Source organism: Argopecten irradians, chromosome 4, assembly GCF_041381155.1.
Source record: "Argopecten irradians isolate NY chromosome 4, Ai_NY, whole genome shotgun sequence".
NCBI lineage: Eukaryota > Metazoa > Mollusca > Bivalvia > Pectinida > Pectinidae > Argopecten > Argopecten irradians.
The window spans coordinates 21547728-21571525 of record NC_091137.1 but is presented as its reverse complement, the minus strand read 5'-3'; the positions used below and the strand labels follow the sequence as shown (position 1 = coordinate 21571525).

Sequence of the window (23798 nt, the reverse complement as noted above, 5' to 3'; positions counted from 1 at the left end):
TGACATCAGTGGTAATACAAACAGGAAGACAAAAGTACACATGGACTGAAATATCCACTAGGAAGTATCAACCTTAGCTCCATACACTGACTTTATGTTGAGATCTCTCTCAAAGTCCTTGCCGCCATAAATGCATGACCAAGGCTTATTTTTAGCCATATTAGTAGTGATGAATTTTTGCATTGGTTAAACACCTGATAAGCTGACTGTAAGGTTGACCTTTAATCCAAATGACTCATGACTACAAACATCTGTTTCTCTTGCTGTTTGACCTTTAACCTGAATAGTGACTATCAACCCCTGATTTGCTGGCTAAAGTATGACCAGACAAGCAACATCTGATTGGCTGGCTTAAGTTTGACCCTTAACCTGACTAATGACTATCAAATTATGATTGACCTTTAACATGACTATCAAAGTTATCTGAAGATTTTCAGACACTAATGATCTAAACCTACAACACATGTTACAGACTACCACATTGGTTACCATGGTTATCGCTGGTGGTCATGCTGCACATGGAATCACAATACAACATTCTATAACAATTGATTTTCTTCAACAAAGGCCTGAGTTTAATACTAAAACATCATAACAAATTGTTTGTGAGTACTGTCTTCCTTAATTTAGAACATTTGATATTCATTCTTGTTAATACCATCATTAATTGCTTTTGAAACAATGCTAACCATGCAATATTACTAAACTACCATTCCACGTGAGTAGCATATATAAGTTGCAGTATCAGCCATGTTTCAGGAGAATTCCCATACCTACAATTAATCTTTATTGTATTGGCTTGACACTATTCTTGGTACACAGTTATCACTATCTGACACAAATAAAATCCTTTTTAGTTAACCACAGTGATACAACACCAGGAGACTTATCAGTGACAAACAGTCATACTGTTTTTAACACTGAAATGAAATCATTCACTCTCCCATTTTAACAGGAAAAGTGATTCAGCACTCTGTTGAGAGAGAAATAATGCATTATATTCACCTTCACTCACTGCGAGATGTTTAATAATATATTGTACTACTTTCCCTCAAACTTCTATCCTGTAATATGTATGCACAGGAAAATTTTATCTTTCAGATAAAATTGACCTGAATTCCTGATACCTGTGTAACATGTTGGAAAGTTTAATGGTAAGTCTCTCTCCCTCTATCCTTTTTCCTATATAGCCATGTTCAGACGTTCGATGACATGCTGGTACATTTCTAAATTTTCTTGAAATGAATTCTCAAGGTATGCAAGTCTCTGTTCTTTGGACAAACAACTCAATGTTGCTGACAGCTCATCTGGGCGTAACACTTTCTCCAACTTATCAAAGTCGCGGCCTTTTTTCTGTGGGAGTAAAAACATCAAGCATTTCAGGGGTGCAGATACTTTATAATAAAATCACTTCCTGGTAGAAATATGTCTTAAAGCTGACAATGCAAGTTAAAACGCATTCAAATAAGATAATGGATTTTGGTGCCAACCAAAAAATGATCTCTCCTTTTACCCTCAATATGCACAACTAGTGTCCTAGGGGAACATATGCAGTAAAATATATACTCAGCATGCTGATCCCCCTCCGTAAACTTATTTTGTTATAAGCCCATGTGGTTTACACCACGTTTATGGATACACTTTAACACTTTCAACATCTAAAACAGAAGCATAAACCGTGTTTAGGCTATGTGCAATTTAGTAGATAAGTGTTCATGCTGTTGGGTTACGATTTCAGTCAACATGATATTCTTGCTTAATTAGCATTATTATATATATCACTATGATATATGTACAAAACCCCAAATTAATAACTCTAGCTCCTATACAGCGAGCCCTTCATAATCTGGACACCTTCGTTCCCAGCATAACCGACTGGATTACAAATTTTCTGGACTGCTAAATTCTAGGTTCTTAGTCAATATGTAACACTATGGTAAATTGTTTCCTGACATTTCAATATATTTACACTTGCTATGTGTGTTCACTATATGCAAATACTAGCCGAGTTTGTTTACCATAACTGCATGGTGACATTGAACTTTGAACTTGCGTATGAAAATGTTCCATGCAATGTAAAGGGACTACGTTTTTTTAAAAGAAACACATGGCCTTGTTTACATTTTGACGCAACATTACGTGTATATTATTGTTATTTCATAGAATTTCGGAAAATGTAAACAACACATAAATGTATTATATTTATAGATAATACAAACATTTTTTAAATTAACAATTGTATAAAGAAACGGGAAAAATATCCCGACCAGGGTGACACGCATTGCTTGAATGTTAAAAAAAATGATGGATGTCAAATGTAAACATTTCCTCTTGGGGTGGACGGGCGTGAGGCCCTCTGACAGAGTTCAGTTATGAACATATCCTCTTGTTTTTTGAGAATTTAATCATGTGTATTATAAAACATGCACCGCTAGTAATCCACGTGTTGACAGTTACTCGTCACCACAAATACATTGTATCCATCGAATACAAGTTGTTCCTTCTATTGATGAATCTACCATAGATTATTTATCATCAAGTAAGATGACAATCTCAGACACATATCGCACCCCTTAATGAATATATTCTTAGAGGAATTGCTCCATACAAGCATGGTTGAAATAAAAGCGAAATCCAATCCCTATATGGACTGCTAAATTCTGTGTTCTTAGTCGGCGTTCAGATTATAGGGGGTCCATCGTATATTAATTATTATCATAAGATCAGTTAGATCACTGACCTGAAAGGGAGCATTCAGTCGCCGTTTGATATCCAGCCTATAGGCTCTGTACATATCCTTATTACTTGTGTCTGTAGCTTTCAGTCTGAGGATCTCGTATATTCTTCTTGACTGTCTCTGAAATTATCAAAATAGAATATAAATCAACTGGTATCCTTTTTGACAACTATAACAACTCTGTTTAAACCAAGGCAATTAAGTCTTTTTTGTGTATACTGGTAGAAAGTGTTCAGTAACAACTTCTTCATCGGGTATCCAAAGGGAAAAGAAATCTCAGTCATAGCTACATAGCTATGAAATCACAATAATGATGTTAATTTTTTGTTACTTAGAAATAAAACAAATAATGTATCTAAATTGTAAAGAATGGGTAATACCCCTCTTTTTATAACCCAGGATGCTTGAGTATATATATATATTTTTCTCTCTCTTTAAGAACATGAATCAATCACTCAAATATCCTTATGTCCGGTCGACCGGGGCTTTTTCTAGGTAAATTGGGAAAAGGCCCCTGTGTGAATTTGGGAAAATTCATCGGCATATCGACGTAAATGTTCTTTTGTCAAAAGGCAATAAAATGATCAAATATGCATTTTATCTCTCTTTTATTTTGTCTTCAATGACAGATACTAATAGTACCTAGATTTATCTAGGTGCTCCCATTGAAAATAGCCAATCTTATTAATTCTTTATTGTCCTTCCATTCAAAATATATAGAGGGAAATAAAGATTCATTAAGTCCATGTTCAGTAGGAGAGAATACAAAATTTATCTTTAATATGTAATTTAAACTGCATGATGTTATATAAAACGTTTATAAATAGAAAAGTATTCTGCCCTAAACAAGAGGCCCGTGGGCCTTAACAGTCATGACTATTAGCACAACACAATGTAGCCGTTTAAAGATTTCAGCTTATTTGACCTCTGTGACCTTGAATGAAGATCAAGTTCATTCATTTGAACAAGAGGCCCATGGGCCTTAACGGTCATCTGACTATTAGCACAACACAATGTAGTTGTTTAAAGACTTTTGTTTAGCAAATTTGACCTCTGTGACCTTGAATGAAGATCAAGGTCATTCATTTGAACAAACTTGGTAGACCTTCATCCCAGCATTTCACAGGCCCAATATCAGGTCTCTAGGCCTCTTAGTTATTCACAAGAAGTTGTTTAAAGGATTTTTAGCCTACCGTATTTGACCCTGGGACCTTGAATGATGTCAAGGTCATTTATTTTAACAAACTTGGTAGCAATTTATCCAAACATGCTGCAGGCTCAATATGAATATCCTGGGCCTTTCTGTTCTTGAGAAGAAGTCGTTTAAAGATTTTAGCCTTTTTGACCCCTGTGACCTTGAATGAAGATCAAGGTCATTCATTTGAACAAACTTAATAGCCCTTCATCCAAGCATGTTATGGGCCCAATATCAGGTATCTAGGCCAGTTAGGTATTCACAAGAAGTTGTTTAAAGGATTTTTAGCCTATTTGACCCCTGTGACCGTGAATGAAGGTCAAGGTCATTTATTTTAACAAACTTGGTATCCCTTCATCCCAGCATGCTACAGGCCAAATATCAGTACCCTGGGCCTTCGGGGTCTTGAGAAGAAGTCTTTTAAAGATTTTGGCCTTTTTGACCCCTCTGACCCTGAATGAAGGTCAAGGTCATTCATATGAACAAACTTGGTAGCCCTTTGTCCCAGCATGCTACAGGCCAAATATCAGTACCCTGGGCCTTTTGGTTATTGAGAGGAAGTCGTTTGAATGAAAAGTTTACGCACGGCGCATGGCGGATGGCGCACGACAACGGACGGTGTATGATGGCAATAGGGTCAGATGACCTAATAAAACACAAAGGTATCTGAACAACGCAGAAATTATGGCAAATACACTCTGTAAATTATAAAAGAAGTTTGAAAATGAAATATATTACACTAAGTATGGATTTAAACAAAATGTTCAATTTACAACTTATGTTTGACCGATGAAATTGCAGACGAAACCTCAACACTAGGCTGTCACTCATTGACTGACATAGCACGCTAACCATACCAAACTGAGGTGGGCCATGTGCCCAAAATACCTACAGACAGGACTTCGGATATTGTGCTGGAGGTGTTAATTAATTGGTGATTGCCATTCATAATCCAATTTTCATGCCTGGTTGCTGTTTTGCGTCTGTATCTTGGTTAGTTTACCTGCATTCTCGGCCAGTCAACTCACCTGTCATGGCCGCCTTTTTTTGGGTGCGTTCGATTGCAAATCCGAAAAGTGGTGGGACAATTATTAGGGCAATCTAAAATATTTTCAGATTGGGGAAAAATCTATGAAATTGGGAAAATTTTAACCTAAATTTCATTGGGAATGGGGCCGAATATCGACCCCTGAGAGACCCAAGAAAAAGCCCTGCCGACTGAATATACCATATATGGAAGAGAGAAGACTCCTGTGCGAGATATTCCCCTTATAGTCATGCACGTGATTTGTACGCATATTGGTCAATGGAAAGTATGATTTATGAATGGGATTCATTTACTAAGCATAGCAACCTGTAGTATGTTCAGGGGGCACTGTCCTTAATTTCCCCTGTGAACTACAATTTTGGTTATATTATTTTAAAATCAAATCCTCCAGGAGTATTGATAAATTATAAACATTTTCTTAGCATGCTGATTTCCGGAAATGCAGTGTTTTTGAACAATAATGATTTTAAATCAACATATCCTTATCATATAGCACATACAAAGGCACATCTGCCTCTGTATTATATGTTTCTGATTATCACAACTCTTAATTCAAATGCTTTTTCCAAAACATCAGATTAAAAATAAAATGTCTGATAACGTCCTGGTTGTTTGTATTAGCTGTAAAATAAAACAGTAGATTTTAATCATTATTGTTAAAAAACGCTGAATTTCACCAAAATGGTGTGCGGTGAAAATGTATTATCAAAACTGTGGCTCGCAGGGGATACTACAGGTTGCTATGCTTAGTAAATGAATGCCATTCATGAATCACACTTTCCATGAACAATCAATTCCCATCATGTGCATGACTACAAGAGGAATAACTCGCACAGGAACTTTGTCTCTTCCATATATGGTAATTCAGTCATCCTTTATATCTATATGTCAAACTCAAACTCGTTACTTTAGGGTTGATTCTTGTCCAATTAAAGACACATCTATGATTCTATAAATCTCCACTTAATTTGATAAGCTGACAATTACTTACTTTGTTAAGCTTGAGCTTTTCTCTAGCTTCCTTCGCCATGTCCTCTGTAAAGCCGTCCTTGAGTTTTGAAGTCTCGTAACTGGTCAGCCTCATGCAGTTCCTTGCATCAATAAAGTCGCGTAACCTCTGGAAATTTTCTGAAGGATCTTCAACTGAAGTAAATAGGCATCACTCAAAGATTGAAAAGAAGAAATCACTTCCCAAATCATATCAGTTGATCATAACATTCATATTCAAATCTTATATATATATATAATCTTTGTTTTCTGGTTAGATATGCAATTTGAATGTTTTTAAATAAAGGTTGTTTAAGTCCTTGTGATTTATATTAGAAATAACCATTGTTCCCTTGTTAAAATATACTAATTAAGGTCTCTTGTTAAAATATGCTAATTAACTGCTAAAACAGGGAAAAATGATAATAATTTCATGTGTCATACTCACACATATTATAAGGGTAATACAAGTTTTGCAAAAGGATTATCAAAGTTAAATGAACAATGTGACCTTGAAAGTCAACAATTCTTTCACATTTTACCTGTAATATCCATGACCTCTGACCTAGTGTAACAATCATTGTAAAATGTCTGAATTAGGTGACCTCCATGACCTTGTTTTTGGAAAGGCGGTAAAACTAATACTTGGCTGTAATTGAAAAAAGAAGAAGAAAATTTAGTAGGCATGGTGACCATACATTTCCTATTCAAAGGCATTATTTCAGACAACAATCAAGTTACAAACACATATAGGGATTGGATTTTGCTTTTATGTTAACCATGCTTGTATGGAGCAATTACTGTAAGAATATATTCTATGGGCGCGTTATATTGAATATATTCTTAGAGGAATGGCTCCATACAAGCATGGTTAACATAAAAGCGAAATCCAATTCCTATATTTACACTCACACGACTTTTTATTTATGTTTTATGCAATACAATCGTCATTTGAAAGTGACGTAATTATTCAATAGAAGTCGGTCAAAAGTGGGAGGAGCTTACTCAATTGAACAGTGAATGATGACTCTTCACGTAAGATAGAGTTATTCATCCGTGACGAAAAAAATGTTCAATATTTTAGTGTAAAATAAACCTGACAAACAAAGTAAATTTCAGAGATAATTTTATTTAATCAGATCAGAACTTTAATATATATTCAATTTTGCTAAAAGTTAAAATATAGCGTAATAACATGAAGTATTTGTACTCAGCCACATGTGTGAACTCAGTGACCGTTATTGTGCAGCGAGGCGAAGCTGATGCACGCTTACACACTGGAGTTTGCCAAAGTTGTCAAAACCCTGCTGTTCAAGTAGCTCAATGTGTTTGAGATTGTCATCTGACTTGACGATATTAGGCCTACATCCTTGGGAGCCATGTGATTATATAATCTACGCTTAGATCCATCGCCATTGATAGATTCACTTGTGTTCGATGGATACAATGTATTTGTGGTGAGGCGTAAATGTCAACACGTGGATTACTAAGCGTTGCATGTTTTATAATACACTATCACACGATTTAATTCTCAAAGAACAAAGACAATATGATATGTTAATAACTGACCTCTGTCAGAGGGTCTCACGCCCGTCCACCAAAAGACTCGATCATAGAACGAACACAGACACAGAGGTAGGCTAATGTTTACATTTGACATCCATCATTTTTAACAAAAATGAAAGAACTGCATGTCGCACTGGTCGGGATATTTTTTCCAGTTTCTTTATACAATTGTTAATTTATAAAACGTTTGTATCATATATAAATATAAAACATATATGTATTGTTTAAATTTTTCCAAAATTCTATGAAAAACAACAATTTACACGTAATGTTGCATCAAAATGTAAACAAAGCCATCTGTTTCTTTTAAAAAAGTAGCCCCTTTACGTGACATAGAACATTTTCATAAGCAAGTTCAAAGTTCAATGTTACCATGCAGTTATGGTAAACAAAATCGGCTAGTACTTGCGTATAGTGAACAAGCCTAGCAAGTGTAAATATAGATATGTGTTTGACTTTGACACCACAACTTTACAATAAAACACCAACATGTTGCTGATTACCTTATTCTGGGACGAACTTTCTCTGGATAGGCGTAGTAATTATACACGGTCATGTATCCTGCTATAGCATAAGCTGGGTTTCCATCTACCTTGTACTTCTCAAACCTACAATGTATCAAAACAATTCACCAATAAAGCAGCAAATATTCTGTAGAGTTTCTAGCATATTACAAAATCTTCTTATTGGTAACATTTTGTCTCATAGCATCATTGTCATAAAAATATAAGTATTCTTCAACACAATATCCCAAAATTCTTGAACTTTTCTCAATAATTAATCAAAACAGGATTCAAAATCCTTGAAAGATTTTTAGCATGGTACCACATAACCAGTTATTTTCAAAAGAACAGTGTGCATCATGGCTATGTGATGTTAGATATGATTACAAAATTTTGAAAAGTGAAATAATCATAAGTGGCTGATTGATACAATCTATAGTCGTATCAATACAAAATTAGTTAACCATACTGAGAAAAAGCAATACATGTCCCCTGTCTGTTCTCACAACTTATCATCCTTAAAGAACAAAGCAGTTGGAGTGCAAACAATGTCTTTCTGAATAGAGTAACAGTGACATTGACCTTTATCTGATCATCTTGAAATTCAAACATGTCCAAGATTATTAAATATCTAAAAAAATGTAAAGTTTCATAATCATTTAAGAATTGAAGAAGTAAGAGCAATGACGCAATGCACACAGACAAATAGAAGGCGATGAAATCTATAGTCCCCCTACTTCAGTTGCACCGGCAAGGTATTTTTAAGACAAAAAGTTTTAATTCAATAAAACTGCTAAAAGTGGACTTCATCGAAAATGCATCTGATTTACTACCCTGTTTTCGAGTCTTGCTATCATTTAATCAATGACTTTTGTTTGGGTAAAAACAGAAAAAATGGGAATCAAATAGAATACAATATAGTATACACACTCACAACAAATAGAACATCCATCTGTCATCGTCCACATCTATATAGGACGCAGCATCGATAAAAAAGAGGATGAATGTCTGTAACAGTTCGTGATATTCTCTGAATCCAGGAGCTGTTATGTCTGTTTTATATATCTCAAAGTTTTTCTCCTGATTGTCTGAAAATAAAAGAGAAGAAATTAAATTGGAACAGGATAGCATGCACAATATACAAGAATGGAGCATAAAATATAATATCAACAGTAATAATCATTTGATATTATCGGTGATTATTCCAACATTTGATTGTCAAAATAATCAAACTGTAATGGTAAAAAATTTAATGAACACAAGTTTAAAGTGACCCAATAACCTTAAGCATCCTAGTCTTTGTCTGTTACTATATAATCTTAAATAACATACAGTTCAATCTGTTTTACTGAACCTTTAATGTTAAAATTATTCGTCCCGAACTGTATATCTTTCTATGTAGTTTTAATGTGTGTTACTATAACGTTTATGGATTTATAACTGTATATCTTTCTATGTAGTTTTAATGTGTGTTACTGAAACGTTTATGGATTTATAACTGTATATCTTTCTATGTAGTTTAAATGTGTATCCTGTAACATTTATGGAGTTATAACTGTATATCTTTCTATGTAGTTTTAATGTGTGTTACTGAAACGTTTATGGATTTATAACTGTATATCTTTCTATGTAGTTTTAATGTGTGTTACTGTAACGTTTATGGATTTATAACTGTATATCTTTCTATGTAGTTTTAATGTGTGTTACTGAAACGTTTATGGATTTATAACTGTATATCTTTCTATGTAGTTTTAATGTGTATTACTGTAACGTTTATGGATTTATAACTGTATATCTTTCTATGTAGTTTTAATGTGTGTTACTGAAACGTTTATGGATTTATAACTGTATATCTTTCTATGTAGTTTAAATGTGTATCCTGTAACATTTATGGAGTTATAACTGTATATCTTTCTATGTAGTTTTAATGTGTGTTACTGAAACGTTTATGGATTTATAACTGTATATCTTTCTATGTAGTTTTAATGTGTATTACTGTAACGTTTATGGATTTATAACTGTATATCTTTCTATGTAGTTTTAATGTGTGTTACTGTAACGTTTATGGATTTATAACTGTATATCTTTCTATGTAGTTTTAATGTGTATTACTGTAACGTTTATGGATTTATCACTGTATATCTTTCTATGTAGTTTTAATGTGTGTTACTGAAACGTTTATGGATTTATAACTGTATATCTTTCTATGTAGTTTTAATGTGTGTTACTGAAACGTTTATGGATTTATAACTGTATATCTTTCTATGTAGTTTAAATGTGTATCCTGTAACATTTATGGAGTTATAACTGTATATCTTTCTATGTAGTTTAAATGTGTTTTACTGTAACGTTTATGGATTTATAACTGTATATCTTTCTATGTAGTTTTAATGTGTATTACTGTAACGTTTATGGATTTATAACTGTATATCTTTCTATGTAGTTTTAATGTGTATTACTGTAACGTTTATGGAGTTATAACTGTATATCTTTCTATGTAGTTTTAATGTGTGTTACTGTAACGTTTATGGATTTATAACTGTATATCTTTCTATGTAGTTTTAATGTGTATTACTGTAACGTTTATGGAGTTATAACTGTATATCTTTCTATGTAGTTTTAATGTGTGTTACTGTAACGTTTATGGAGTTATAACTGTATATCTTTCTATGTAGTTTTAATGTGTATTACTGTAACGTTTATGGATTTATAACTGTATATCTTTCTATGTAGTTTTAATGTGTGTTACTGTAACGTTTATGGATTTATAACTGTATATCTTTCTATGTAGTTTTAATGTGTATTACTGTAACGTTTATGGATTTATAACTGTATATCTTTCTATGTAGTTTTAATGTGTATTACTGTAACGTTTATGGATTTATAACTGTATATCTTTCTATGTAGTTTTAATGTGTATTACTGTAACGTTTATGGATTTATAACTGTATATCTTTCTATGTAGTTTTAATGTGTATTACTGTAACGTTTATGGATTTATAACTGTATATCTTTCTATGTAGTTTTAATGTGTATTACTGTAACGTTTATGGATTTATAACTGTATATCTTTCTATGTAGTTTTAATGTGTATTACTGTAACGTTTATGGAGTTTATAACTGTATATCTTTCTATGTAGTTTTAATGTGTATTACTGTAACGTTTATGGATTTATAACTGTATATCTTTCTATGTAGTTTTAATGTGTATTACTGTAACGTTTATGGATTTATAACTGTATATCTTTCTATGTAGTTTTAATGTGTGTTACTGTAACGTTTATGGAGTTATAACTGTATATCTTTCTATGTAGTTTTAATGTGTGTTACTGTAACGTTTATGGAGTTATAACTGTATATCTTTCTATGTAGTTTTAATGTGTATTACTGTAACGTTTATGGATTTATAACTGTATATCTTTCTATGTAGTTTTAATGTGTATTACTGTAACGTTTATGGATTTATAACTGTATATCTTTCTATGCAGTTTTAATATGTATTACTGAAACGTTTATGGATTTATAACTGTATATCTTTCTATGCAGTTTTAATGTGTATTACTGTAACGTTTATGGATTTATAACTGTATATCTTTCTATGTAGTTTTAATGTGTTACTGTAAGTTTATGGATTTATAACTGTATATCTTTCTATGATTTTAATGTTATGTTTATGGATTATAACTGTATATCTTTCTATGTAGTTTTAATGTGTGTTACTGTAACGTTTATGGAGTTTATAACTGTATATCTTTCTATGTAGTTTTAATGTGTGTATTACTGAACGTTTATGGATTTATAACTGTATATCTTTCTATGTAGTTTTAATGTGTGTTACTGTAACGTTTATGGATTTATAACTGTATATCTTTCTATGTAGTTTTAATGTGTATTACTGTAACGTTTATGGAGTTATAACTGTATATCTTTCTATGTAGTTTTAATGTGTATTACTGTAACGTTTATGGATTTATAACTGTATATCTTTCTATGTAGTTTTAATGTGTGTTACTGTAACGTTTATGGATTTATAACTGTATATCTTTCTATGTAGTTTTAATGTGTGTTACTGTAACGTTTATGGAGTTATAACTGTATATCTTTCTATGTAGTTTTAATGTGTATTACTGTAACGTTTATGGAGTTATAACTGTATATCTTTTCTATGTAGTTTTAATGTGTGTTACTGTAACGTTTATGGAGTTACAACTGTATATCTTTCTATGTAGTTTTAATGTGTATTACTGTAACGTTTATGGAGTTATAACTGTATATCTTTCTATGTAGTTTTAATGTGTATTACTGTAACGTTTATGGATTTATAACTGTATATCTTTCTATGCAGTTTTAATATGTATTACTGAAACGTTTATGGATTTATAACTGTATATCTTTCTATGCAGTTTTAATGTGTATTACTGTAACGTTTATGGATTTATAACTGTATATCTTTCTATGTAGTTTTAATGTGTATTACTGTAACGTTTATGGATTTATAACTGTATATCTTTCTATGCAGTTTTAATGTGTATTACTGTAACGTTTATGGATTTATAACTGTATATCTTTCTATGTAGTTTTAATGTGTATTACTGTAACGTTTATGGATTTATAACTGTATATCTTTCTATGTAGTTTTAATGTGTATTACTGTAATGTTTATGGATTTATAACTGTATATCTTTCTATGTAGTTTTAATGTGTATTACTGTAACGTTTATGGTTTATAACTGTATATTCTTCTATGTAGTTTTAATGTGTATCTGTAACGTTTATGGATTTATAACTGTATATCTTTCTATGCAGTTTTAATGTGTATTACTGTAACGTTTATGGATTTATAACTGTATATCTTTCTATGCAGTTTTAATGTGTGTCCTGTAACGTTTATGGATTTATAACTGTATATCTTTCTATGCAGTTTTAATGTGTGTTACTGTAACGTTTATGGATTTATAACTGTATATCTTTCTATGTAGTTTTAATGTGTATTACTGTAACGTTTATGGATTTATAACTGTATATCTTTCTATGTAGTTTTAATGTGTATTACTGTAACGTTTATGGAGTTATAACTGTATATCTTTCTATGTAGTTTTAATGTGTATTACTGTAACGTTTATGGATTTATAACTGTATATCTTTCTATGTAGTTTTAATGTGTATTACTGTAACGTTTATGGATTTATAACTGTATATCTTTCTATGTAGTTTTAATGTGTATTACTGTAACGTTTATGGATTTATAACTGTATATCTTTCTATGTAGTTTTAATGTGTATTACTGTAACGTTTATGGATTTAGGATTTAAACTGTATATCTTTCTATGCAGTTTTAATCTGTGTAATGTTTATGGATTTATAACTGTATATCTTTCTATGCAGTTTTAATGTGTGTTACTGTAACGTTTATGGATTTATAACTGTATATCTTTCTATGTAGTTTTAATGTGTATTACTGTAACGTTTATGGATTTATAACTGTATATCTTTCTATGTAGTTTTAATGTGTATTACTGTAATGTTTATGGATTTATAACTGTATATCTTTCTATGCAGTTTTAATGTGTGTTACTGTAACGTTTATGGATTTATAACTGTAGATCTTTCTATGTAGTTTTAATTTGTATTACTGTAACGTTTATGGATTTATAACTGTATATCTTTCTATGTAGTTTTAATGTGTATTACTGTAACGTTTATGGATTTATAACTGTATATCTTTCTATGTAGTTTTAATGTGTATTACTGTAACGTTTATGGAGTTAACTGTATATCTTTCTATGTAGTTTAAATGTGTATTACTGTAACGTTTATGGATTTATAACTGTATATCTTTCTATGTAGTTTTAATTTGTATTACTGTAACATTTATGGATTTATAACTGTATATCTTTCTATGTAGTTTTAATGTGTGTTACTGTAACGTTTATGGATTTATAACTGTATATCTTTCTATGTAGTTTTAATGTGTATTACTGTAACGTTTATGGATTTATAACTGTATATCTTTCTATGCAGTTTTAATGTGTATTACTGTAACGTTTATGGATTTATAACTGTATATCTTTCTATGTAGTTTTAATGTGTGTTACTTTAACGTTTATGGATTTATAACTGTATATCTTTCTATGCAGTTTTAATCTGTGTAATGTTTATGGATTTATAACTGTATATCTTTCTATGCAGTTTTAATGTGTGTTACTGTAACGTTTATGGATTTATAACTGTATATCTTTCTATGTAGTTTTAATGTGTATTACTGTAACGTTTATGGATTTATAACTGTATATCTTTCTATGTAGTTTTAATGTGTATTACTGTAACGTTTATGGATTTATAACTGTATATCTTTCTATGCAGTTTTAATGTGTGTTACTGTAACGTTTATGGATTTATAACTGTATATCTTTCTATGCAGTTTTAATGTGTATTACTGTAACGTTTATGGATTTATAACTGTATATCTTTCTATGTAGTTTTAATGTGTATTACTGTAACGTTTATGGATTTATAACTGTATATCTTTCTATGCAGTTTTAATGTGTATTACTGTAACGTTTATGGATTTATAACTGTATATCTTTCTATGCAGTTTTAATGTGTATTACTGTAACGTTTATGGATTTATAACTGTATATCTTTCTATGTAGTTTTAATGTGTATTACTGTAACGTTTATGGATTTATAACTGTATATCTTTCAATGTAGTTTTAATATGTATTACTGTAACTTTATGGATTTATAACTGTATATCTTTCTATGTAGTTTTAATTTGTATTACTGTAACGTTTATGGATTTATAACTGTATATCTTTCTATGCAGTTTTACAACTGGTATGTGTTACTTTACCTTTAATGACTTTATAACTATGCATCATTTCTCCATATGGTTTAAATGATGCGTCTTTTTCCAGGGAGGCTAAGAACATGTCTTTGTTGGTGATATAACCTGGAGGCAATTTTCTGTTCAGTGTGCCCATCACATTGTCTGGCTGTGAAAAAATAGTATATTGAATCAAGAATGGCCAGAAAGCATGATCATAACTCTTAACTTTTGCTTAACAATATAGTGAGATAAAATAACAATACAGGGGTTTTGAGATCCTTGATAGTATTGGTACAGGATAATTTACCGTCGATAAGTCTTATCTTAGGGTGATTGTGATTTTTGTGACCTTCACATTCATCAGAAGGTGGGACTAATCAACCCATATTGTTCTGGTATCTGGAAACCCCTGTATTTATCGAAAGGGAATCTTAGTATTTACCAATGAATGATCAAAAAGATGAGTATTTTGAAGATGACCGTATGTTTACTCTGTTGTATTAATTCATATAAAAATCAAAATTTTACAGCCATATCTAGGGATAAAAAAATAAATAAATATGAAAAAGATAACTTTTCTGTCAAAATCAAAGATGGCCACTTGACAGCCAGTTATAATAACAATACACAATATTGGAGGTTACCTGTATTCCATCGAATCTCTGTGGTGTGACTTTATCAGAGTATTTCATGTTTACATAGGTTGAAAGTCTGGCAGCACTGTAGAACATTTCAACAACTAAATCTTTGTAGCCAAATATACTCTCCCTGTGAACAAACATTACATATGTGAAGGGTTAAAATAGTTTTTAAAATGATACCGCCATGACAGAAGAAAAACACAATAGGTATTTCAAATTTCTTTTTGATATAAGACTATTGAATTTAAAATAAAATTAATCATTTTTTTTTTTTAAATATTCTATGGCTAATAGTTAATAAGGTATACAATGTAACTGTCTGCCTGGGTTTATTTCTAATAACAAAATTAAATTGTGATCATGTCAACCGTTTTCCTTGAACAACACCAAATATTTACACTCACTGGTCTCCAAACAGTTGGTGAGTCATATCTGGTAGGAAGGTTGTACAATCATCTTCTGTGTCAGACTGCTGTCTTACTGAAAAAAGCAAGTCAAGCACAAAAATGTAATTGCTGCAAGTTTGAAATAAAATTGAAGGTAAAATTCACAATACACTAAATTTGATCTAATACATACACTACAAATAAGGGAGCAGATATATGGTACCATAAGGGATTTTGAAAGGTTACTTATTTTGAATTTTCCTTGGTTAATTTACCAAAGTTTTTTTTCTATACTTTATCATGATTCACAAGTAATTAATTACCTAGTTTGAAGTGTATAGCTTCATTCGCAGAACACTTGAAGGCCTCAAGTCTGTCTTTCATAAATGATATACTAGTACCTACAACAGAAAAAGTGACATATTTGCTACACCATAAACACAAATATGATAAAAAATGTAACAGATTTACTCCAGTATCTAATTTCTAATGCAGTGAGGCATTACTTACTCAAGATTTCTGTATCAGGATTGGACTGAACACAATCAGTGAACAGGCAGCTCAATTGGTAGAGCATCAATTTACATGTAGTGTATGGAGGTTCCCGGTTTGAACCTCAGTCTGGCAGCTACATCTTCAATAACGCTTTCCTGTTGTAACAGGAGAGGAGAAAATGTAGCGTACAGACCGGGATTCGAACCCGGGACCTCCGAACACAACCCGAATGCTCTAACGCTGAGCTACCTGGTCACCGATGATCGTCCCAGTCCAATCCCACTACATTCCTCCCTTCTTCTTCAAAGCAAAGTCTTCGCCCTCAAAGACATACAAGACACTTATACCACCACAGTGGGTATTTAGTTGGGGGCCAATTTTGTAAAAGGATAGGAGTAAATGTAGCAGCCAGACCGGGATTCGAACCCAGGACATCCAAACAAAACTCAAATGTTCTAACGCTGAACTGTCTGGTCACAATGATCTACCCAGTGCAATCCCGCTACTAGTGTTGAGAATCGGTTGAAATTTCATGGTCGATCATCAGTTTAATTTAACCAATCAAGGATCAATTAAAATCAATTATTTTATTCCTTGATGTATAAACAAGTCTCATATAAAAATTTCCTTCAAAGGCTTACGATCGCAATTAAAAGGCCTCTCTGTGCTGTCATGTTTTCATGTCGCTTATTTTCTTCACAAATCATGCTCATCTTAAAGATGCTCCACCGCCGACGGAGCATAAATGATATTCATTATTTTAACAATAATTGGTGTATTATCGTGTTTATATATGTCTAATTAACACAAAAAATAATATAAAATAATTTATTTTGCCGTTGGTGCATGCGCAATCAGTACATCATTCCATATAGGATATAGTGCTGTGGAATTTTTTCGGGATGCAATTAATTATTTTTCATATTTTTAACTTGAAGTAAAATTAGAAGCTCAAACTTTTCAATGTTGGTAATGGTGTAAAGTAAGTAACTTTTGTAACTGAAGAAAAATACCAAATCGTCTGCTCCTGTTTTTGATAGTGAAAAAATACCATTTGTCAGCGGTGGAGCATCTTTAACGTTTTACTGATCAGCTAACTTTATAATTTGGTTTATCATAGTCTGTTAAATTCCGACAAAACTCGATTACAGATTTCTTACTCGATTTATTGATCAAACAGCTCGCGCAACGATAATCATCGAACTCGATTAATTGGAACACCACTTCCCGCTACTACGGGTGAAACAGTATACTGGGGTGTAGTAGAACCGCGGTATTACGTGCTCTTTTTGGTACACGGTATTGTTAACACAAACTTGAAAGTACGGTACATGCACAGTGGGTGGAAAGGTTTTCTATGGGTGTCATTTTCATTGACCGCCGGTTACACAAGTCAGATAACAACAAGTCTCTGATTGGTCATGCGGACATCATTGTAACCTAATCACAAGCCGTCTTACATAAAATCAATGTTTTGACAGAAAATGGAGGAGGCATCGTCTGTACATTTGAGAGATGCTCCAGCAAGAGATGCTCCAGCATCGTACCGTTCTGCAGTTTGGAAACATTTTGGTTTTAGAATAAAAGACGCCACGGTAGCTGCATGCTGTATATGTTATACTGAGTGATGTTCCGTATAAGCATGAAAATATATCAAACATGATATCATGTGTCATCAGAGGGCCTCCCTTTCTTGTGAAAGCGTTGACAAACTTGTTATACTCAGTGATGTTCCGTATAAGCGTGAAAATATATTAAACATGATATCATGTGTCATCAGAGGGCCTCTCTTTCTTGTGAAAGCGTTGACAAACTTGTATTCCAGACGATTTGCAGTGAAGTTTTGATTTTTGAATTCAATAAACATGGAGTTGAACAGTTTGCCGTTACAGATGCTGGAGCATCTCTCAAATGTTTACACCGAGTTCATAGCCTTAATCATCTGTTATGTTTAACATGTACTGAACCGTCCACTCTATACCGCAATACGTACCGTACCGTGGAGTATCTACTGTTTCATCCCTACCCGCTACAGTTGTACTTCAATAATGCTCATTTTATAATCTTGACCAATGTTTTCATCAAAAACGTTTGATTAACGAAATAATTTGTAAGAGGAGATTAGTAAATGTAGTGGCCAGAATGTACCGGATGATCAACCCAACTAAGTCCGACGGGACCGATTAATATGAATCTCTAGATCTCAACATTTACTTGATATCATTATTATGGTTACTTAGGGCGAGTACTGTACAGGTTGGGGACCATCCCGTATATGCAGGATAGTCCTGCATTTGAGTAATAGTCCTGTATTTGAGGGATAATTTTGTTACGCAAATGCAGGATTCTATGAAATGAAAAGTGATAAAGTTGATTTAAACATTGTCATCAAAAAAGGGCATCATAATTTTTATATGGCATCATCACTAATACAACTTTCCACATTATAACTCAAATGGAAACAAATTTCATCATCTAAATGTTTGTAAAAGTCACAAACAAAATCACCTCTATTGCTTACTATGGGGCTAAAAATAGAACACAGGTAAAAGTCAATCAACCATGACATTTGCACTAAATTTCCCTGATGGCTATACACTGTAGTCTATGGAGAGCACCTAAATTGTCACTTTATTACAAAGTGAGATAATAGAATTCAATAGTTCATAAACAAATACATAAAGTTTTCAATTAGTTATATGGGTATCTGAAAATGATGACGCCCTTTTTTGATACAAATTTTTAAAACAACTTTATCCATTTTCATTTCACATAATCCTGCATTTGAGTAACAAATTTATCCCTCAAATACAGGACTATTACTCAAATGCAGGACTATCCTGCATATACGGGATGGTCCCCAACCTGCTGTAGGCAGTCAGTAAATGGACTTTCCTGTTAGATCAACTAAGATCAGGAAGAAGGGGATAACAGGTCATTTTGAGCAGGTTGTACCACTTCCCACAAATGAAAGTATTTGAAAATATAAATATTTGAGACACTGGGTAGTGGGTACTGTATGATTGTGTACAGTACATACATGTGTATTGCGCAGTTTTCCGGCTTTCACTATTATCTTGAAATAGTGGGTTTATTTATCCAATTACAGAGACGAAATATTCAAAGAATAAGTTTATAAGTGATTAAAAGCGAGACGGTTTGCACTTAGTTCGTAGTTAACTAAACGTTGTTTGTTTCGTGTTGTCTCTTACCCGCCATTTTCGTAGATCCCGCGACGTAAGAATTACAATTTCCGGTTCCGGTTAATTCGAGCTTCTCTAATTTTATCGATCAAAGAAATCGAAAAATCTATCTACTTTCGCATTCACATTCGCAAGGTCACCAACCGACCAATCAAACGAAAGGTTTCACGTGATGCCCTTGTAGCACACGAATCATGGCGGCGACGAGAGAAGTAAGGTTTTTTCCACACATTTATTTTTGTTTTTCTAGCATGACAAAACCTGCAACAGTGATCTGTGTTTTAAATTTATTGTAATATCATATCATCGTTTTTTGTTGATTATGTTTATTTCAGAATGAAGGTTTTGGTTTCATTTCGAAATTATGGCCCTTTTTGAGAAAAGCAGAATGTGAATCTAAGCAGGTAAAACTTACCGGTTTGCAGGGAAAATATTTAGCATATGGTCTGAAAGTACCACTTAAATGCATCTCCTGTACAATCTGGTGTATGTTCTTGTAGTTTGAACTTTTATCTAGCATTTGATATAGGAGCCTAGTTGTGGTGAAACTATTGCAACTTTTATTTTCCAAGGTCTTTGAAGGGCACTGAGTTACCTCCCCTTACACGTGAAATGCAGACGAATTTACATCGTGTAGCATCAATAAATGATAACAGTATAATTGTATAAGTCTTCCTTTTGTTATGTTTTTTTCTTTATGTAGAAGTTTTATTTTGCAGTACTTCATCACTCATTTTTTCATATAGATATGATAACATAAATGAAGTCTTAAATTAAAAACAGAATCCATTGATAGCAATGCTCAACCATATTTTTTTTATGACTTTATGCAGTCAAACTGTATCTAATATTGTTTGCCTTGTCTTTCTGATCACAACACAGCAAACAGATTGAAAATTGGATGAAAAACGAAGTTTTTATACATTTTTGAAAAAACGAAAATCCAACCTCCCAAAACTGCTTTTTTGTTAAATTTGAAAAAAACATGTACTACCTCGCTCATCCTCGGAAGTTAAATAGGATTTTGCTATTACTTTTTGCATATATATATGCCAACTGCAATGTTCTACTAAAAGCAGATCATTCTTTCATTTTTTTCTGCAAGATATTACAGCTTATATTATTTAATAAGTCCAGTAACAGTGCAGGGCAAGGGCTTGGTGGGAGTGTGACATCACTGTCGCTCTCAAATAGGTCTTGTGAAAATGGATTCCTACCAGGCATAACATAACCATAATCCATAATCATTTCTGTTTACATGAATCATACATTTGGAGATTTTTTATAAGATATTTCATTGCTGAATGCTATAACAACAATGTATGTAATACTTGGCTGTCTTTCATATCAATCAAAAGGAAAGCAATGTTGGTATTAAAAGCATAAATTGCACAAAGTACATGTATATAAAACATAGTGGTTTTAGGGACATCCATACAGATAAAATAACCAGGAAAACTAATCACCTGCTTTCTAAAATCATTTACCTTCGTGTTGTTTTACGTTCCTACCGACCCTCTTTTTTTGCAAGTTAATGGAAACACAGTTTTTTTTATTAGGCCTAAAAATATACAAAACAACAATCTAAATGGACAACTATAACCCCTTCCCTTGTTTTACATTCCCCCCATATACACTCTTTCAAAAGGGTTGTTGTTGTTGCAAATTTTCTGAAAAGAAATTACTTTATAACTATTTGTTTACGTCCAGCACTTTTTCATTTACATGTACTTCATTAACCCCTGCTCTGGCTCTGGCACTGCTTCCAAAAGGGGTTTCTCTGGTTAAAAAAATGCTATGGTAAACGTTAAATTTGTTAAAATAGTGTTAAAATAACTTAGATTTATGTATTTGTAAACTCAAACGGACGGTTTCCATATAAATAAAACTGTCGAGAAAATAGAAATTATGTGTGCCTGGTGGGGTTTGAGCGAGCTCTTGACACTTCGAAAGGCCGCCATTTTGGAATTAAGCGCGCCTACTGTCATTGACCCCATCTCGAAAAAATATACATTTTCGTATGTTTCCCGGGATTGTCAAATGTATTATTATATACTAAAAAATACAGAAATGGTTAAATATTACAACTAGAACAGTAAGGGCATTTGACTCGGCTGAATTCAAGGAAGTAACAGTATTTCAATTTTTCAATAAATCGCCGTATCTTACCCCTCTGCCATTTCTAACATATAAAGTGAGGTTAAACCACAAGGATTCCGAATGAACAGATTGGTGTCACTTTTGCGTTTGTAAAGAACAGTTAGGACACATAAATCTTCCGGATAGTAAACCCATTATTTAGGGTACGTGTTTTCAAGCGTTTCGGAGATACCAAGACGAGTTACCTGCCCTTTGGTTGAGCATCGCTACCATTGAAATTACGTTTGATTAATTAATTTCATTGCATGTGTCCAAATCCTAGCATATCCTTAATTGAAAAACTGACTTTTAATATGACTGAAATAAGTTAAAATGAAATCAGATTATGTATGAACCTGTTGTTATACATTACTGTCCATATTAAAGGCCCCACTATGTTAAAGATGTACTGTCCATGTTAAAGGCCCCACTATGTTAAAGATGATCCACCGCTGACAGAGCATAAATGATATTCATCATTTGAACAATGACTGATGTTTATTCGTGTACGTATATGTCCAATTAACACAAAAAATAATATAAAATAATTTATTTCGCCGTTGGTGCATGCGCAATCAGTACTTTATTCCATATAGGAAATAATGCCACAGATTTTTTTCGGGATGCAATTAATTATTTTTCTAACTTGAAGTAAAATTTGAAGCTCAAACTTTTCATTGGTGATAATGGTGTAAATTAGGCAACTTTTGTAACTGAAGAAAAATACTAAAATCCCTGTTCCTGTTATTGATAGTGAAAAAATACAATTTGTTAGCGGTGGAGCATCTTTAAAAATAAGTTTCTATAAAACATCAGATCAGGTTCAGATTACAGTCATCACCAAACCAATGCACCCTTTATAACATATGTTATTATTGAGATCCATTTCGGTATTTTGCCGTGTGGTGTTGTGATAGTCAACTAAGTTGTGGTAATTAGGAAGAAGGTGGGAAACATACAATCTGCATTTTGAAAAATAACATTTCATTTATTTCAATTAAATTGTTAATAATGTGATGATAACTGTAGGATTTATAACATGCAGCTAATAACTTTTACAACTCTACAAACTTATCAATCTAGTTTTACATTCCCATTTTTCAACAAAAACATTTTCATTTCCCTAAGTCCATATTGCATATATATCAAGCTTAAATATGAGTGAAGATCCTATTGCCTTGAATATTAATGTTGTGTTGCAATTGGTTTACCCAGAATCTTGATATTGTATGCTAGATATATTTGTTCTCTTCATTTATGAATGTTAAAAGCATGTTACTCCTGTTCTGTTCATTATCCCAATGCATGAATTATTGCCTCCCATATGTTTATCATTTATCTTGTGCATGACAATGTTCTTGTGTTCCATTAATTTACTATACCTATATATAGGTGTCTATTACCGTCACAAACTGCATGTAGTTAACTGATTCTGTTGCCTAAAACTATTTTCTTAAGTAATTTTATATTAAACACAAACAAAGTTGATATATTACTGAACGACATTGAACACAAGTGACTCATATATTTAAAGGGACAATTCGGTCTAAGAGAACATAAAAATTTGTACATATATCGGGGGGAAAACCCTAGTTCTAATTGAAATTAGATCAGTCGGTTTTATTGTGATGTGCCAGAAAGGCCCATGGTGGTGAAATGCGTGTGAAATGTTCAAACTCGCTCGCTGTCCGCCATTACACATTGTGGTCGAACATCTTGTATGCTGAACCCTGTCCCTTACTCGTAGAGTAATGCAACTTTTGTCTAGAACTGCTCAAATCGCCCTGACAGTAGTGTGTTTACCTTATTAGGTGAATTATCTTGTCTAAAAATCATTTTATCACCTCCTCAGTGGTTATGTAGTCCATTTGTTTAACATGCGTGACTTTGGCTTGGGTATATGGATACAGCGTACATATTATACCTGCTTAATCGCATTGATCAACGATTTGTAATTACAAAAGTATCAATTGAAATACTAGACAATGATGTGGAATTTGTCAATATTTTATGTTTTATGTTCCATAAGAAATGTTGAACAATACATTTATTCCATATTTTGCTTCTTG

At 32.5% G+C, this 23798-nt stretch overlaps 2 protein-coding genes across 4 annotated transcripts in view; one reads left to right on the top strand and one right to left on the bottom strand.

Moving 5' to 3' along the window:
• Window positions 1–849: 849 nt before the first annotated feature.
• On the bottom strand, window positions 850–19665 carry LOC138320941 (histone acetyltransferase type B catalytic subunit-like). Of its 2 annotated transcripts, XM_069264264.1 has the most exons (11): window positions 19600–19665; window positions 16216–16293; window positions 15911–15986; window positions 15510–15633; window positions 14890–15031; window positions 8971–9124; window positions 8037–8141; window positions 6510–6616; window positions 5972–6123; window positions 2741–2857; window positions 850–1353 (listed from the first exon to the last, which is right to left on the bottom strand). In XM_069264264.1, the coding sequence occupies exons 1-11, from the start codon at window positions 19604–19606 to the stop codon at window positions 1183–1185; spliced, it is 1233 nt and encodes a 410-aa protein (XP_069120365.1). In that variant the 5' UTR covers window positions 19607–19665; the 3' UTR covers window positions 850–1182. The 2 variants fall into 2 exon arrangements, with proteins under 2 accessions (XP_069120365.1, XP_069120366.1); XM_069264265.1 differs by lacking the exons at window positions 16216–16293; window positions 19600–19665 and having other exon boundaries at window positions 15905–15979.
• A 60-nt stretch (window positions 19666–19725) lies between these two features.
• LOC138320940 (calcium-binding mitochondrial carrier protein Aralar1-like) overlaps window positions 19726–23798 on the top strand; it is a 29008-nt gene continuing 24935 nt past the window's right edge. Inside the window, exons 1-2 of one of the 2 annotated variants that reach the window (XM_069264262.1) lie at window positions 19754–19802; window positions 19926–19994. In XM_069264262.1, the coding sequence (XP_069120363.1) occupies window positions 19785–19802; window positions 19926–19994 (87 nt within the window). In that variant the 5' untranslated portion in view covers window positions 19754–19784. Of the gene's footprint in view, window positions 19803–19925; window positions 19995–23798 lie in introns of both variants that reach the window. The other variant, XM_069264263.1, reaches the window with a different exon arrangement.

Coding starts and splice junctions, on each gene's coding strand:
- LOC138320941 (XM_069264264.1), bottom strand. Junction 6,617..8,036: donor AAAGTTCGTCCCAGAATAAG/GTAATCAGCAAC, acceptor TTTCAATTACAG/CCAAGTATTAGTTTTACCGC. Junction 2,858..5,971: donor AAAAGCTCAAGCTTAACAAA/GTAAGTAATTGT, acceptor TGATAATTTCAG/AGACAGTCAAGAAGAATATA.